General features: G+C 41.2%; 1 protein-coding gene and 1 non-coding gene across 2 annotated transcripts; both read right to left on the bottom strand.

Moving 5' to 3' along the window:
• Nucleotides 1-1,116: 1,116 nt before the first annotated feature.
• RBMX (RNA binding motif protein X-linked) lies at nucleotides 1,117-10,170 on the bottom strand. The gene is made up of 11 exons (XM_026479738.4): nucleotides 9,990-10,170; nucleotides 8,745-8,873; nucleotides 8,441-8,547; nucleotides 7,752-7,923; nucleotides 7,006-7,158; nucleotides 6,383-6,497; nucleotides 6,165-6,290; nucleotides 5,983-6,065; nucleotides 4,127-5,357; nucleotides 3,143-3,225; nucleotides 1,117-2,385 (listed from the first exon to the last, which is right to left on the bottom strand). The coding sequence occupies exons 2-9, from the start codon at nucleotides 8,851-8,853 to the stop codon at nucleotides 5,047-5,049; spliced, it is 1,176 nt and encodes a 391-aa protein (XP_026335523.1). The 5' UTR covers nucleotides 8,854-8,873; nucleotides 9,990-10,170; the 3' UTR covers nucleotides 1,117-2,385; nucleotides 3,143-3,225; nucleotides 4,127-5,046.
• On the bottom strand, nucleotides 8,625-8,696 carry LOC113241907 (small nucleolar RNA SNORD61). The gene has a single exon (XR_003311747.1). It is a non-coding gene; the product is annotated as a small nucleolar RNA SNORD61 (small nucleolar RNA).
• Nucleotides 10,171-15,942: the final 5,772 nt, after the last annotated feature.

Raw genomic sequence — 15,942 nt, 5'->3', positions numbered from 1 at the left:
ATTTCATGCTACACCAATTTAAACATTTCAAAGTTTAACATTCATCTCTAAAATCTGTATTGAGCTCATTGGTGTTTTTAGGGAAGCACATTGATGTGTGCAACTGAATTGATGGAAGGACTGGCTTTTCTAGAATATTGGTGTGGAGCTAAGAAATTTATTTATAGGACGATACTTAGGGCTTTATTCTGCCATCCTAATGCTCAACGGACATTACTTTCCCATGTGATTACTTCTCTTCAACTGGCTATATAACCCAAATACATGTTTTAGGTGCAGATGAATTTAATGCATATAACAGGGACCCATAACAAGGAGGCTGCCCCAGTGGTCCGGCCCATGTCACAAATCTAAACCTGTCAGATGTTTATAGATGCACTCAGAGGAAACCTGACACACCGAACAATCCAACACCTCAGATTCACCTTCCATACCCTAGAAAACAGGACCTCACAGCCAATCAAAACCTTTTGGCATCACCTCTTCCAATGCTCTGAAACTCATTCATGCCCCCTACCCCCACCCCCCCCCAAAGTGGAGCCTCCAAAGGCCCTGCACTTCAAACCATGGGTTGTCTTCTTTTGAATAAAGGACAAAGGTCACTAAACATCTAGCTTTAACAGTATACCAGGAATCAGATGTACATACAACAGTCAACGAAAGCAGAGATTGTCGTCAATACAGAAGTGCGTTAATCGTATGGTGCTGGGTTTAACAGCACTGCTGAAGGCCCAAGTTGAAATTCACTACCAAACAGCTAAAATGGACTGGCTTTCCCTTAAGAGTTAAGCAGAAGCACCAGGGTACATCTTTGGGTCTTTCAATTTCTAGTTCTTTGATGTCACTGCTAGCATTTACCCGTGTAGGGATAAAGATTAAGGCAATCACTTCCATTAACCTTGATACCTACACGTGAAGCTCACTCCCCTAATAAAGGGGGCCGAGTCACAAAACAGGCCACCTAGGTGACTCTGTTCCATGGCAACTGCTGAAAAGTACAATAAGTGCATGAGAAGTAGAGTTTGGGGGAGGCGGACATGTGGAGAGCATACTGAAAATCCTGAAGTCCTTATTACAAAAAATTAAAGATAAAAAGAACCCAGGGGCCACAAAAAATGCATGTTAAGTTTTATTAAGTTTCAAATACAAAACATTCCAAAAAGAGAAAAGTGATCTATAATACTAAGTTCTATATTCATCTACCAGTTAAACAAAACATTCATTCTTTATCATTCTGTTTCACAACCAGTATAAAGCTGGAAGAATCACGACAGATTCTTTTTCCAATGGGGGAATAAGTCTGCTGGGTCAGTAAACTATTTGCCAAACAGCTGAATGGTCATTTAGGTATGCTTAATTTGAATTTAGTATTCATGTTTGCTATGATTAATTTCTATGTTCTACACTACTTTCAAGATATCTAAATAAAATCTCCAGAGCCAAAAAGTCATCAGAAGCATAATCCCAAGTAGTTACATTACAGGAGGATTGAGGAAGACAGCTATGTTAAGTGCAACAGCTACTTAAATTTTGTCAATACCCTCATCATGGTTTGTGATTGGAAGAGCCTGTCCAATGAGGGTTACAATTTTTGGACTATTTATCACAACTGCAAAGATTAAACATGATAGCACTGATTTTACTATGAAAAAAATCTCCAAGTTTTTGTACTTAGTTCTAACCCAACAACTCAAATCCAGTCCCTTTGAGAACATTATTTGCTTTATATACTATCAGCTCTAGTCTCCAACATGATTGGTTTGTTTCCAAGACAGGTGGTGGGGGTAAAGCAGGCTTACGAACAGTACAGTTAAAAAAAGCCAAGTGGCCCAACTTTGTTTCCAGTTTTTCAAGTGTGCTTTCAATCATTTCAGCTATGCTTCCAGTTACTTCAGTTTCCAGATACTACTCCTTTGTTTAATGACTGAACCCCACTTCTGGATAAACTACACCAAATGTTCCACTTGCTGAAAACTCAAACAGTTTACTGGATAACGAGTTACCACTCATGCCTTTCATTTTTCTACTTCAACTTTCTGACAGCGATAATTAGAAAGTTCTAAATTGCAGAGTTGTCCCCTGGGACTTTAACAAAATGAAAGCCAAAGCTGTAAAATCCACACAAAGAACCACAAGAACTTACTACCTCCACTTACCAATTTCCTTAACCGCTCCCCTTTATCTGGTCAATTACTTTTTTTTTTTTAAGTAACTACCACTCCCTAGTTAAGTGCTAACCAACACTGATGCCTGCCTTCCTTCCTTCGATCCACAGGAACCCTTGAAGGCAAAAATCTATTGCCTGCACCAAACCAATTCTGATGAGTACTGCTTATGCAACTGTTGTGCCTTATCGACAATCAGCATTCTTCTGCTTCAACAACTCTGTAAAATGAAAAGCATGTGATCAGATCACAAGATACTCTTTTATACTGGAAATTACTCCCCCCTTACCCATTCCTTAAATACATACTTTATCACTTTAACTGGCAACAAAAACATCTGCTTTAAATTGCAAGCTCTAAAATGCAACCAAAAATACTCATTACAATTTTTGTTCTCACTTTGGTAATATTGAGTAAAACTAAGTCATCATTACACCACAGCACTGCTACTCCAAGTGGGAACTGAAAAGCAGTGGCATCCGTTCTCCCTTTAGTCACTTTGTACTGTGGCTGAGGAGACACCGTTAATAAAAAGGGTATCCTCTTACAAATTTAAACCTCATGCAAGTTCGTTCACCTACCAAAACACAAAGTATAGAGCTCCAATCGACCACTGTTTATGAGGACTGTATTAGCAAGCTTTACACATTCAAAAATAAACTAATTATAAAGGAGCTTAAGAGGTACAAACTTTCAGTTACTGGATAACAACTCCGTTGAAAAGTACAAAATACAGGAAAAACCGCTAATACTGCATGACTGAGCCACTAATGGAAATATACCTGTTTAAAATAACTTTGCTCTACACTCTAATGGGTAAGTTAACACACCAGGTGTTACACATTACAGCACCTTATCCTCCTAATCCACAAATTAGATTATACCCCCTTCAGAGAAACTTTCAAGTATCACAGGTATGCAAAGTGGAAAAGCTGTATTACTTAACACCTATAAAGGCCACGGCTTTTGAAACTTACCTTAGCATTTGATTTCTCTTGCTGCCAGCTTTATCTAGTGTGAATAAATCAGCACTCCAACCATAATGACCAAAATCCTCAACCTGTAAAAATTAAATATGTAACTAGTTATCTCTCTTAAAGGAAAATCTTCAAAACTTGCCTACAACTGCTCTTTTCCAGAAAGAAAAGGCAAGTTCAGACTTGCAGCTTAACGTTATTTCATGTTCTAATTCTCAAAGTGGTGGAAGATTCACTGGCTTGGGATGGACTGGAATGGCTTAAAATGGTTAAGTTGCATGGCTTATGGATTCTCATTCTGTTCCAATGGTGCACTGCCATGTTAAATCCATAAGTTGAACGGACAAAACTTATTTGAAGGAATAAGTGCAGTGTAAGGATTTTAGTTGGAGGTCTTCAAGTTTACTATATTCAAGAGCATCTTTTTCAACTTCATGGCTGGACCTGGGTCATGCTGCCTCAGGTTTTGCTTTTTAAAGACCACTTGCAATAGATTTTCTCCATACAGTGTAGTTTCATAGAACTAAAAACAAGTCAGGCATCCAACTAAATGTCAAGTTTGCAATGGCTTATAGGGGCAGAGAGTGGGACCCCAAACTTAAGCCATATCCTATATCGACTAAAAGGCTATTTTGAAAAATGTTAAAACGTATGAAGCATGTTTAAAGGTCTTCATCAAAAATACTTTAAAAAAGAAAAAAAAAAAAAAAAGACACCCCCTCCCAAGCCCCAGATCGCCATTGGTAATCAACAGCTGAATTATTAAGGCCTTTAAGTGTCATACATGCTTAAAAAAAAAAATCCATGTGTTGAATTTGGAGGACTTCTAATATGCTATCGAACACTTTGCTTTTCCAAAAGTTTTTTTTTTTTAAATCTAGAAAGCATTTCCATTGCCATGAGGTACAGTATGTCTCACTGTACTATGAGGAAGGTAAGTGTTCAATCTCGACTTAGACGGAAAAACTAGTTTGCTTTGCTTACCATCTTTGCTGTTTCACAGGCATTTGATGCTTTAAATCTGATGTGGAATGCTGATAGATTCACTTTTTAGAAGTCATAAGCCTTTGAGAAGTTGGAGATAACTTCATTGCTTATCTATTTTCTCCTTTGCAATCAAGCTGTTCCTTAAAAGTGAGACACTACAGAGTTGCAAAAATTTGAAACAGTAAGAGCAAGCACCGTTTGCAGCTTCATGGTTGGTTTTGGCCAAACTTTTTATTTAGTATTCTGTAGTTGCTTAACACACACTTAAATGGTCTTATTGGGGGAGGGGAAAGGGGAGGTTCTTGTAGATTCCCAAGGAAATGTCAGAAAGGCAAAATATGGCCAGCATTATCCATTTGCTTTTTTGGGTTTACTGGGTGAATAGCACTTTCCTTACATAAGCATCTGATCTCAGGTTTTTCATACTGAGAACATCGAGATTTCAGTTTGAAGACACTCTGAAATCCTAAGAGTAGCATACCCCGACCACCCTCTAATAGCTAGCTTGTTTGTATAGGCAGAAGGATTCACCTCTCCATTTTAGATGGCTAGATGTTTGTGGAAGCTCTTAGAATTGCTTTGCCTTATTTACTGGGAAAAATCAGAAATAGGAAGTGGCCTTTAGGGACACTTTTAACTTGAAAAATTACAACACTAGTACACAAGTCAAGTCTTAACACATTTAACATTTGCTTATTGAAAGCAATGTCATAAAGTCAAATAAGATTAAACAGGTTTTACTTTTTTTTTCCCTCACAAGAACATAAAAATTATGGAAGGGGAACTTAACAGGAAATTTAAAAAAAGGTAACACAATTTTTCCTTTTAGTAGTCCTTGGGTAGTTATGACAGAAAAGGTTCCACTTTTTTGTTTGTTTCTTTGAACAGGGATTTTGGTCCAAAGTTTTGTTTGTTTTTTAATATCTGCTTCTGCCTCCCCCTCTATCAGATCGGCTTCCTCCACGGCCACCACCTCTTGGTGCTCCGCGGCTTGAACTGCTGTAGGAATCACGTGGAGGAGGGTACCCCCTTTCCATAGAAGGGGGAAGCCCTCTTTCTTGTCTGCCAACCCGATCACGACCACTTGAGTAGAGATCACTTCGGCTGCTTGAGTAACTGTCTCGACTTCCACCATATCCGTCACGTGAGCTGCTGTAATCATCATAGCGACTGCTTCCACCATAAGATGGCGGGGGCCCTCGTGTAGGTGGAGCACTACGTGAGTTACCTGCAGGGTCAATGGTCAGGTAATATGGCAACACTATAAATTGTATATATACAACATTTAAATCTGAATTTACAGAATTCTTGTATTAAACGTTTACTTTCTCAAATGGGAGGTTTTAAACTCTGCCATTGCTGGCCATTAACAGGGATTTGCTCATCTGCTGAGATACGGAAATGGATGGGTTTTAATGTTTGTTTGAAAAGACTGAAGACGGTGTGTATTTCAAGAGGATATTCCAGACAGCTTGTTATTTTATAGTAGACACTCAGACACTTTCCAGTGATAAGTTGCAATTTTGAACTGTAGACTTTCCTTCATATTGCAATGGTAAACATTTGATCTTGTTAATAAAATTTTTAAATTGTATTTTCACTGTTGGGGGAAAACACATAAGGCTGCCAATTTAAGCAAGCAAAATCCCCTCCAAAGCAAGCAAACAGCCTCAAAAAAAAACTTAGAAAAAACAAAAGCCCCTCACAAAACTAGGAAAAGCCCAGCTGATAGTTACCCCTTAAAAGCAAGCAAATATCCCTTAAAAAGCAAGCACCACACAGCCTAATAAAGTGGCTCATGAACCTAAAAACTCAAGCTGGTGATATCCAAAGACCCTCAACCAGTATCTTACCATAACTCTCATATGAATCTCTGTAGGAACCTCCACTTGGATGATCTGAATAGTCACGATCACGACCATAGCCATCTCTATCACTAAATTAAAGAGAAAAACTTATTAAGTCACAGGGCAACAATTTTCAGAGCAATTTCATTTTTGACAGCAAGCTGTGGCAGGCAGCAGTATTACTTTACCTATAGCCTCTTGATGGGTAGTCATCACGTGAACTGGAATGACCATAATCACGGTAAGTATAATCTCTTGGTGGTGGTGCATAATCTCTTGTATCACGAGAACTTGGGTAATCTCTGCTTGAATAGCTACAAAAACAAAATTTAACTTGGTTCACACTTTTGAAAAGTTCTCCCTTCAACCTCAATTATTAAGACAAACTACTACACTTGTCTGCTACCTGTCTTTAGTAGAGTATCCATCATCTCTTGGGGACAAATAAACATCTCTACGAGAGGGCAGGGGTTCCCTTCGAGGTGGGCCTCCGTAACTATCTCTTCCGCGTGACACAGGAGCTTAAGAAAAAAAAAACATACATTTTTAAAACATACCCCAAATAGAAAGCTAAAATGTGAACTTACATTCAGGCAATGAAAAGCACGGATTCAAATGAGCTAGTATGGAACTAAATCAAGAAGTTTCTTCTTTAAAATTTCCTACTCACAACTCAGTTCTTTTCAGTACTTATAACTTCATGTACCTAGATTCACCTCTAGTCCATAAGTCAGCTTCATAAGCATTTTTTTATATTTAACATTTTTTATTTTCTTTTCTTGAAGACTTTGAGAGAGAGCAAGAAAGAGCACAAGCAGGAAGGAGGGGAAAAGAGAGAAGCAGGCAGAGCCCACGTGGGGCTCGATCCCAGGACACTGGGAATCATGACCTGAGCTGAAGGCAGAGACCCAACAGACTGAGCCACCCAGGCGCCCCAAAGTTTTTTATTTTAAGGCACCATTTTTGAAATTCACTTATCAATCCTTTGCTATAGTGGTAAAACACATTTTCTATAAATCCAGCATTTACCTCTTCCTCCCATTCCACTGCTGCTGCGAACTGGTCCTGAAGGGGCAGATCTTTTAGGAGGAGGACCACCACTTCGTGGTGGTGGTCCTCTTTTTACTGGAAGTGGTCCCCTGGAAGAACTCATGTTAAAATTCATGGAATAGCCACCATCATCTACATTGAAATAGAATAGAAAAACATGTTAATCCTAGCATCAATAAAAGCTTTGTAAGTTTTCTTTGTTGTATCAAAGACCATTTTCTGTTTAGTTGGGGCATCTTGCTTGAGTTTTCACTTGCCCAAGACTACTGAGCATAAGGGAGTCTATATACACGAACAAAATAAAACTCAAGTGTAGTCTGAGCTGCTTCAAAGAAAGATAGAAATTGTTTCATTTTTATACACTTAAAAAAGTATGCCTTATCAAAAATTTTCTGAAAAGAATTTTCCGCAAATTCTGGATAATTTTGTTGTCCATGGTATTTTTTTTTTAATTATTTAACTAATCTCTATACCCAACATGGGGCTCAAACTCATGACCTGTGATCAAGAGCTGTCAGCGAGGCTCCCATCGTTTTTTTTTAAACACTAACTTAGGATGCCTTCTAGGTTTCTCCTAAGTCATAGTGACTTTGATAAATGAGGTGTTCTCCGTATCAAAAGCTGGACAATTTACAACAGGACTTAACCAATGCACAGATTCGTGTGGGGTTTGCAGTTCCTAAAACTCTACAACAAGCCTGAAGTAGACTCAAGTCATTCATTACCCATGTGCCCTCCACGTGAGGGAGGTCCCCTGGTTCCTCCACTTCCTCCTCTTCCGCCTCTAAGACCTCTTGGAGGGCCTCTGCTTCTTGGAGGTGGAGGTGGTCCACGTCTACCACTTTCAAATGATGGTTTAGTGGCTTGTTCCACTTTGATGGCTTTTCCATCTAAAGACTAAAGAACATCAAAACAGTTAGCTGCATCAGTATTTAAAGAGATCTTGCAGATCCATTCATTATGCATTGTGACACCAATGTGCCCTCCAAAATGAAGTTTTTTGGTAAATTTAGCTCACCAATTAATCTGAGAAAAGCGATAAAACATAGGGTCATTTTTCCATTGAAAGTTTTTTCAAACAGATACTGATCTGAACCCCAACATAAGGTGAATCCATCACACTGCTGGTCAATAACATTTAAAAAGCCAGACAGTCAACTTATCAAATGCGATAACCGAAAAAAAAAAGTTACCATTTTATAGATTCTAGATAACACATGGTCATATCATTTTCTGAACCAAAACAATTTAAGAGTATAATCCACAACTTTGCAAAATTTGAAATTACAAATGGCGAAGATTAGAGGGTTCTGGAGAGGTATATTCAAACACAACTCAAGAACTTCCCTAGACCAGACCTTCAGTAACACTGTTAGTTTATGCACAAGGAAACAGCATCACTGTGCAATCTCACCTTTCCATTCATGTCTCTGGCTGCATCCTTAGCATCTGCTGGGCTCTCAAAGGTGACAAAAGCAAATCCTCTTGATTTGTTCGTTTCACGATCTTTCATCAATAGAACTAAAAAAGTAGTTTTTTTGGGGGGGAGAGTGTTACTCTAGTTCGAATTAAATAACAAAAGTGCGCCTACAAAACGTAAGCTCAGAACTTCTTAGAGGACAAAATAACGTATCATTTCAGACGATCAACACAATCAAATACATCATAGCTTACGTTTTTAATTTTAACAGCTCCCTACAAGCTTTCAGATAACTCACCTTCCACTATTCGTCCATATTTGCCAAATACTGCTTCAAGGGCTTTTTCATTTGTTTCTGTATTGAGGCCACCAATGAAAAGCTTTCCTGGGCGATCTGCTTCAACCATTTTTTCCCCCTGGTGAGAGTCTGTTAAAAAAGAACAGTATTACCTCCCTATAAAAAGTTCAAGTTTATGGGACACGTGTATTTACTGGTTCATCCTTGTTTTACTAAAATCATCATGCCTCAAAATCTGCAGACACCAAAAAGTATTCTTTTCTATGCCTCAGCCACAGAAAAAGAAGCCAATTTAAGTAGTTTAGTGATACCGTAGTTTATATTAAACTAGTTAAAAGGGCCAACTTAACTAATACCTTCATCCTTAATCCACCTTGGCAATTTAAATAAAGTTAACAGCTACTCAGCATTTGAGAAAGCAATTCTAGTTTTAATCCTAGATGTGCTCCCTTTTAAAGATTCAATTATCACATTCCAATTACCCTAATGGTTTTTTAAAGTGTATCGCCTCATTCAAGGTCACAGGCCAGACGCAGATCCTCTTCCAAGAACTTTGCCTTTCCTCATTAGGATTCTCTAGTCAATCTAAGCCGAAATTTAAAGTTTGAGCCAAGTTATACCTCCTCTTCTTCACCAGCCCCTAACCCCTCCGAAAAGGTTCTTTTAGAAGGAAAAAAAAAAGGTTTCAGTATCGTTTCATAATAACGGAAGGTGGAAGCGCGCATCGTATCACTCAACACTCCATGACTGCAGCAGAATCCAATTAAAACCCGTCATTAAAAACCGCGTGGAAAACACAAAATGGCGACACTTGGATACAACCCAGAAAAACCTACACTGGTCAGGGGAGTAACTTTTGCCATCAGCAGTGGCTGGGAAAATTCAAAGGGCTTCCTCTCCAAGGCCGCCAATGAACAAGGACCCGCGTAAAAGTGCACGTGCCCATCCGTAGCGCCAGCGCCATCCCAATGCAGGTACCGCGGTGGCGCGGTCTGCCCTCAAACCGTTCCAGCCCCGACCTCCAGCACCAACCCCGCAAGCGACAGCCAAACTTTCTCGAGAGGCACACAACGGCACGGAACCCCCGCGTCTGTTTTCCCCGGACACGCGCAGCTTTATCGAAATAGGTCGGCACCTTTCGGTTCTTAAAATGGCGCCCGCCACCCCCATCTCCAGGGAGATAATCCCAAGTTCTAACGTGGCAAGAAGGTACGAGAAACGGGCGAAGAAAAGGGTAACACGTACCGGAGGGGTGACGACGGTTCCAAGCTCCTACGAGCTCGCCGGCAGGGGCTTCGTAGCAGCTCAGCACGAGGGAGTGCCGCCGGTTCCGAGAACGGAAGGGGGAAGCCGCTAGCACTACTGCGCAACGAGGGCGAACAAAGGAGACAGCAAACTTTATACTGCCCGGGAACGAGGCTGAAGGACCCGGATGGAAACCGAGCTTAGAATTTGAAACGCAAAGGGAGGGGGAGCGGTTCCCAGTCTCTCCATTGGCGGTCTTCTCTGTCATTCACTCCTTGCTCCTCCCCTTTCCCCTGGCCCTCCGCGTTCTAGCCGGCGCCCGTTTCTAACCGTTTTCCCAGCCCCCACCCGTGCTCAACAAACCCGCGTTTTTGCTTTCCGCTAAAATGGTTCACGGGCTACATTTAATACCGAACTAAAATTTATTGCATAGTCTAGGGGGCCGGACGCGGTGCTAACTTTATACCTATTAATCATTTCATTCTCAAAACAATGTGATGAAGGTAGATAAGTCCTAACTATGCTAATTTTGCATAAATAGGAAACAAAGAAGTTTAGATAATAAAACACATCTTCCCAAAATATCTTCAACAAGATGTTTAGTGAATAGATTTTTAAATGAATGTCACTTAAAGGGGAAAAAAAAGTACAAAACGGCAGACCAGATAGTTACTTCAAATAGAACAATTACTGAACACCTACTAATAAAAGACAGGCTCTGGGGCTTGGCTGTGAGGATACAACAAGCAAGACAAGGGCAAGGCACTTACTTCGAAGGTAAAACTACCAAATTTGGCAAATAAAAATACAGGACGCCCAGTTAAGTTTCAATTTCAGATAATTTTTTTCAGTATATGTATGTCCCAAAATCATATACAAAAAAACTTACTCAATATTTAACTCAAATTTAAGTGGGCATTGTGTATTTTATCTGTGCCAATCTACTCGAGGGGATTACAAAAATTGAAAATTCTCTAATTTATTTAAAAACCAACGAAAAATTTAATAGAACTAACAAAACAATTACATGTTGTGATTAGTGCCAGGGAGGAAGTAAACTAGGTGCTTTGGTGGACAATATATGGGAAACCAAATTTGATTTTAGACATCGCATCAGATCTGAATGGAGAAAAGAAACTAGCCGTGGGAAAGCTTTTCAAGAAGAGAGAGCACTGAGCAGAAAGTGGAGGAAAACAGCCTGCACAGATCAAGAGACAGAGATCCAGGGTGACAGGAATTTAAGGGGTATCAAGAGAGGGAATCCAGGAGGTAGGCAGAATCTTCGAACCCGTTAAAAGATTGCAGAGGGTTAAGTGTGAAAGCTGGCGTACCCCTGGGGCTGTGTCAACAGACCTGGAGAGAGAGGACGGGGCCTTGAATTAGGGTGGTGGTAGTGGAGATGGAAGGAACAATTAATTGCTAGGTGTATGTGGCAGGTAGCATGGACAGAATTTGCTAATGAATCAGACGGGGAGGGGTTGGGGTGGAATTGAGGCAACGGAAGTCAGTATGGATGACTAAGTAAGTATGGTGGTGGCCACTTACCAAAATGGTTGCAGAGAAGCAAGTATGGGATGGAGACTTGGAGAAACTTGATGCTCAGAGTAGAGATCAGGTCTAAATTGTCATTTAAAAATGATAATACAAGAATGAGACCACCAAAAAAGAGAGCACAGTGGGAAAAGAAAGCCCAAGATCACACATTATTAACCAGAAAATCCTTATATGGAGAGAAACAACTAGAAGGAAATATGCTAAAATATTACCAGTTTATCTTGGTGGGGGTAAGATTTACTAACAATTGTTAGTGGCTCGGTTGGTGAAGCCTCTGCCTTTGGCTCAGGTCATGATCCCAGGGTGCTGGGCTCTAGTACTGCATGGGGCTCCTTGCTCAGCGGGGAGTCTGCTTCTTCTTCTTCTGCCTGCCGCTCCCTCCCCCCACCCCCCACGCCTACTTGTGCTCTCCCTCTCTCCCTGGCAAATAAGTAAATAAATAAATAAATAAATAAAACCTAAAAAACCCCAGTTACTCTGCCCAGGCAGGTGGTAGTAAATGATGTTCAGGTCATGGGTAAAAACCCCAAGGAGCCTTGGAACCGGCTCTGAATTATTAACATTACTGGAGGGACTAGTACTCAGTAGGGCAAGAATATCCGTTCCTTTATTTCCTAGCCAAATAATGACAAATAAAGCAAAAGTCCTGTCCATTTGCCTTCAGGATGAGTTATGTAAATTACTGACTGTGGCAATAGTTGGGAATTGGCCAGGTTGGCAAAAACCACTTAAATGCCCTGCTCAGCAAGCAGCCTGCGCCCCCAGGAGGAATCAGGAGAAATCCCTCCCCCTGGATTGACAGGCACTGTCTTTCTCCATCTCAGATCCAGACAGAGCACTTCAGGATCTTCCCCTAGGCTCTGAGTCTCAGCCAGGCCTCCCCCAGTCTAGGGCAGAACAGGGCCAACGCTACAATAAATGTCCCTGTCCCCCTGGGTCTCAAGAGGGAAGTGTTCATCTATGTGGGCCAGATCAGTCTGGTCTTTGCAATTAGTGCCCAGGAGCGTGGGGGTGGGGGTGGGGGGGACAGGACTTCCAAGGACAAGAAGCCAGAGTGCAAGTCAGGACAGAGGGGACAAAAGAAGAAGCTGGAGAGGGAGGGCCTACTGACTAGATTCAGGTAGCAATGAAGAGGGGAGCCTTTTGAAGAAGTGGAACGAGGTAATCAGATTTCATCTTGAAGAGATCACTGCGGCTGCTGTCTGGAGACTATATTGGCGGAGGGAGGAGCATGAAGCAGGGTATTGCTGATGTAATCCTGGAGAAGGGAAATGAGCCAGCCCAGTGTGAGGGGATCCGGCCAATGGACAGTGCGAGAAGCAAGTCTCACACTGCCCAGAAGTAATCTCTGAAACCCGTCCCTCCCCCGATGGATCCTCTAGATTTTTCCATTTGCTGCTTTCTTTTGACTTACTCCTTTGGATTATCATTAAGTATAGTTATATGTTGTCCTTACTATAATTTTTTGCTCGGTCCGGTTGTTCCTGTCCAGACGCCATCGCGATGATTGACTGATAGACTGAGTCCAGCAGTATTACCCCACTGCTAGGTATCCTTGGAATATAATCAGTGGCAAAGAAATGTTGGCTGAATGACTTGCAAGCTCTTTTTATTCTCCATAGTACCTAGTATGAGATGGGGGCATAGCGAGGTTTTAATGAATACTGTAGCCTTGTCTTAAATCTCAATTTACCTGCAAACGGCTCACTTTTTTTTTCTTTACGAAAACAAACTACAACGGAAAGCGCTTCATAGTTTTAAAAGCTTCAAGCAATTAAATGATTAAGAAATAACTTTCGCTTAATTAAAAAAAACCTTTAAAAAAAGAAACTTTGATCATCAAATTAAGGCTCACTCTGAGATGAGTAAATTGAAGCTCTCTGGGCAGGCTTGCATTTTCACATGAAGGGCAGATGTAAGGTCACTCTGCATCCAGTTATGCCTGTTGTCCAAACGACAGAAAGATAGCCTGCCACGTGTTCTAAAAACGTCTGTTATCTGGTCTCCAGCAAGAAAAAGGAAGGGAGGGAAGAATTTCGAGAGATTAAAGATTGGGAGACTTTCCAAACCACTTAAACTAGCCACTGTCCAGAAGATAGCCAACTTAGCTACAGTAAGCAAGGAATAAAAACTTTGTAAACCGAAGTGTGGCTCTGGTATCTCCATAGAAACTGGTGGAAGGGATGAAGATCTAATTCTACTGGACCTTTCTCTACAACGAAGGAGATTATGAGTTTTAGCCAAACTTAATACTTGATTAAAAGGAACTGTATGTCTTCAGAAACATTTCAAATGAGGGGGTGGAGAATGATGAATTTGGCAACAAATTGTGTGGAGACAATTAGGCGTTGGAAGGGAGAAAAAAAATCTGGATTCATACCACATTTTTTATTCCGGAATAAATTCCAGCTCAAAGATTTAAATGGAAAGGGTAGAACCATTGAAGTACCAGAAGAAAAATGGGTAAGTGCTTTTATCATCTGGTCATGAAGACCATCCATCCATTCATTTATCCACTTAGCAAACCCTTATTCAAACACGGTGTTTATTCTGTGCCAGCACTGTTTCAAGTGCTGGCAATACATCCGTGAACAAAAAGATAAGAGTGCTTGCCGACCTGGAGCTAATGTTTTAGTTACAGGGGAAAAGACCATAAACAATCTAAATCAATCAATCAATCAGTATGTTTGAAGTGCTATGCAAGAAATAAAAGTGCTATGCAAGAAATAAAGGAGGGACGGTCTGGAGTATGAAAAGGAGGGTGCAAAATTGTAAGGGTGGATCAGAATTGGCTTCACTAAGGTAACATTTGTTGTTCTTTTTTAAGATTTTATCTATTTATTTATTGCACACAGAGAGAGCGAACAAGCAGGGGGAGCAGCAGGCAGAGGGAGAGGGAGAGGCAGGCTCCCGGAGAAGTGGTGAGCGCAATGCAGGACTCAATCCCAGGGCTCTGGGATCATGACTGGAGCGGAAGGCAGACTCCCAACCGACTGAGCCACCCAGGCGGCCCACTAAGGTAACATTTGAAGCAAAGATAAAAGAGGGAGTAAACCGTGTGGATATCGGGGGGAAAGTATGCCAGAAAGACTGAAGCCCACCTGCCATGTCCTAAGAACAGCAAGGAGGCCAGTATGGGCAGAACTGAGTGAAGGAGCACAAGAGTAGGAAGAGAGGATGCTAAGTAGCACAGGGGCCAGATCCTGTAGATGTTTGTAGACAATGGTGAAGCCTTTACCGTTGTTAGGAAAAATAATTTTCCTTCCAGCCTTCTAAATTCTTGGCTGAGGAGATGCCCCCTCATCCCATAATAAAAGACAGATGAACAGGAGAAAAACAAGTTGAATAACATGTATACCTCCTATCTGCGTGGGAGAGACCCAGGAAATCTGAGTAATTCTCTGAACCGGCCCCAGCCATCATCATCTTAAACAGCATCTTCGGCTAACAACAAAAGAAAAATGTTGGGGATGGGGGAGTCAGTTATGCGAGGCTAGCAGGCAATGTACAGGAAACAAGGGTAAGGTTGTTATGCAGGTTTAAGTCATTACCTTCTCCATAGATAAGAGTTTCTAGAGATTCAGAGTCATCCTCTTCCTGGGCCACAGAGGGAGACACCCTAACAAATGGAGAGTCCCTTATAAATGTTAATAGGAAAAGGCAACTTCTACTTGGGTTTTTAGAGCTTCACACGTTTACAGTTCTTTTTTTTAAGATTTTATTTATTTATTTGTGTGTGAGAAAGAGAGCACAAGCAGGGGGAGCAGCAGGCAGAGGGAGAGAGCAGGGAGCCCGATGTGTGACTCTATCCCAGGACCCTGGGATCATGACCTGAGCCCAAGGCAGATGCTTAATAGACTGAGCCACTCAGGTGTCCCTGAGTTTGCAGTTCTTAAAATATAATCATCTTAAAATAACCCTTTTGCCAAAGAGACATATTTGGGGGTGGCTCTGCTCTGACTTCACCTTTTACTGGGGTTGAAATCAAGAGCCACTGGCAAGGCTTGAGCAGAAGAGTGACTTAGCTGTCTTACCTCCTAACAGTATCACATTGGCTGCTCTGTCCAGGATGCACTGTAAGGAGGGAGGGTGAAAGCAGGGAGCCCAGTGAGAAGACTTTGGTGATAGGGCCTGGGATGGAGGGGACAGCAGTGGAGATGGTGAGAAGTTATTATGTTCTGGATACATTTTAAAGGTTGAAGCAAAAGGACATTCTGACACAAAATCCAGATGGCATGAATGGAAAGACCGATTCATTCGACTGTAAGAGCATTCATTCATTCTCAAACGTCTTTGACCGGCTCATTGTTTTTCAGTAGTTCTTTAAATATTAGAGTGTCTTCAGTCTTGTTGCTAGACCCTCTTGTCCTTTCATTCTGTTCACGCTCCGTAGGCAGTT

The sequence above is a fragment of the Ursus arctos genome, chromosome X (assembly GCF_023065955.2).
Source record: "Ursus arctos isolate Adak ecotype North America chromosome X, UrsArc2.0, whole genome shotgun sequence".
NCBI lineage: Eukaryota > Metazoa > Chordata > Mammalia > Carnivora > Ursidae > Ursus > Ursus arctos.
Note: the sequence above shows the minus strand (reverse complement) of the source record. Positions and strands in the feature narration are given on the sequence as shown.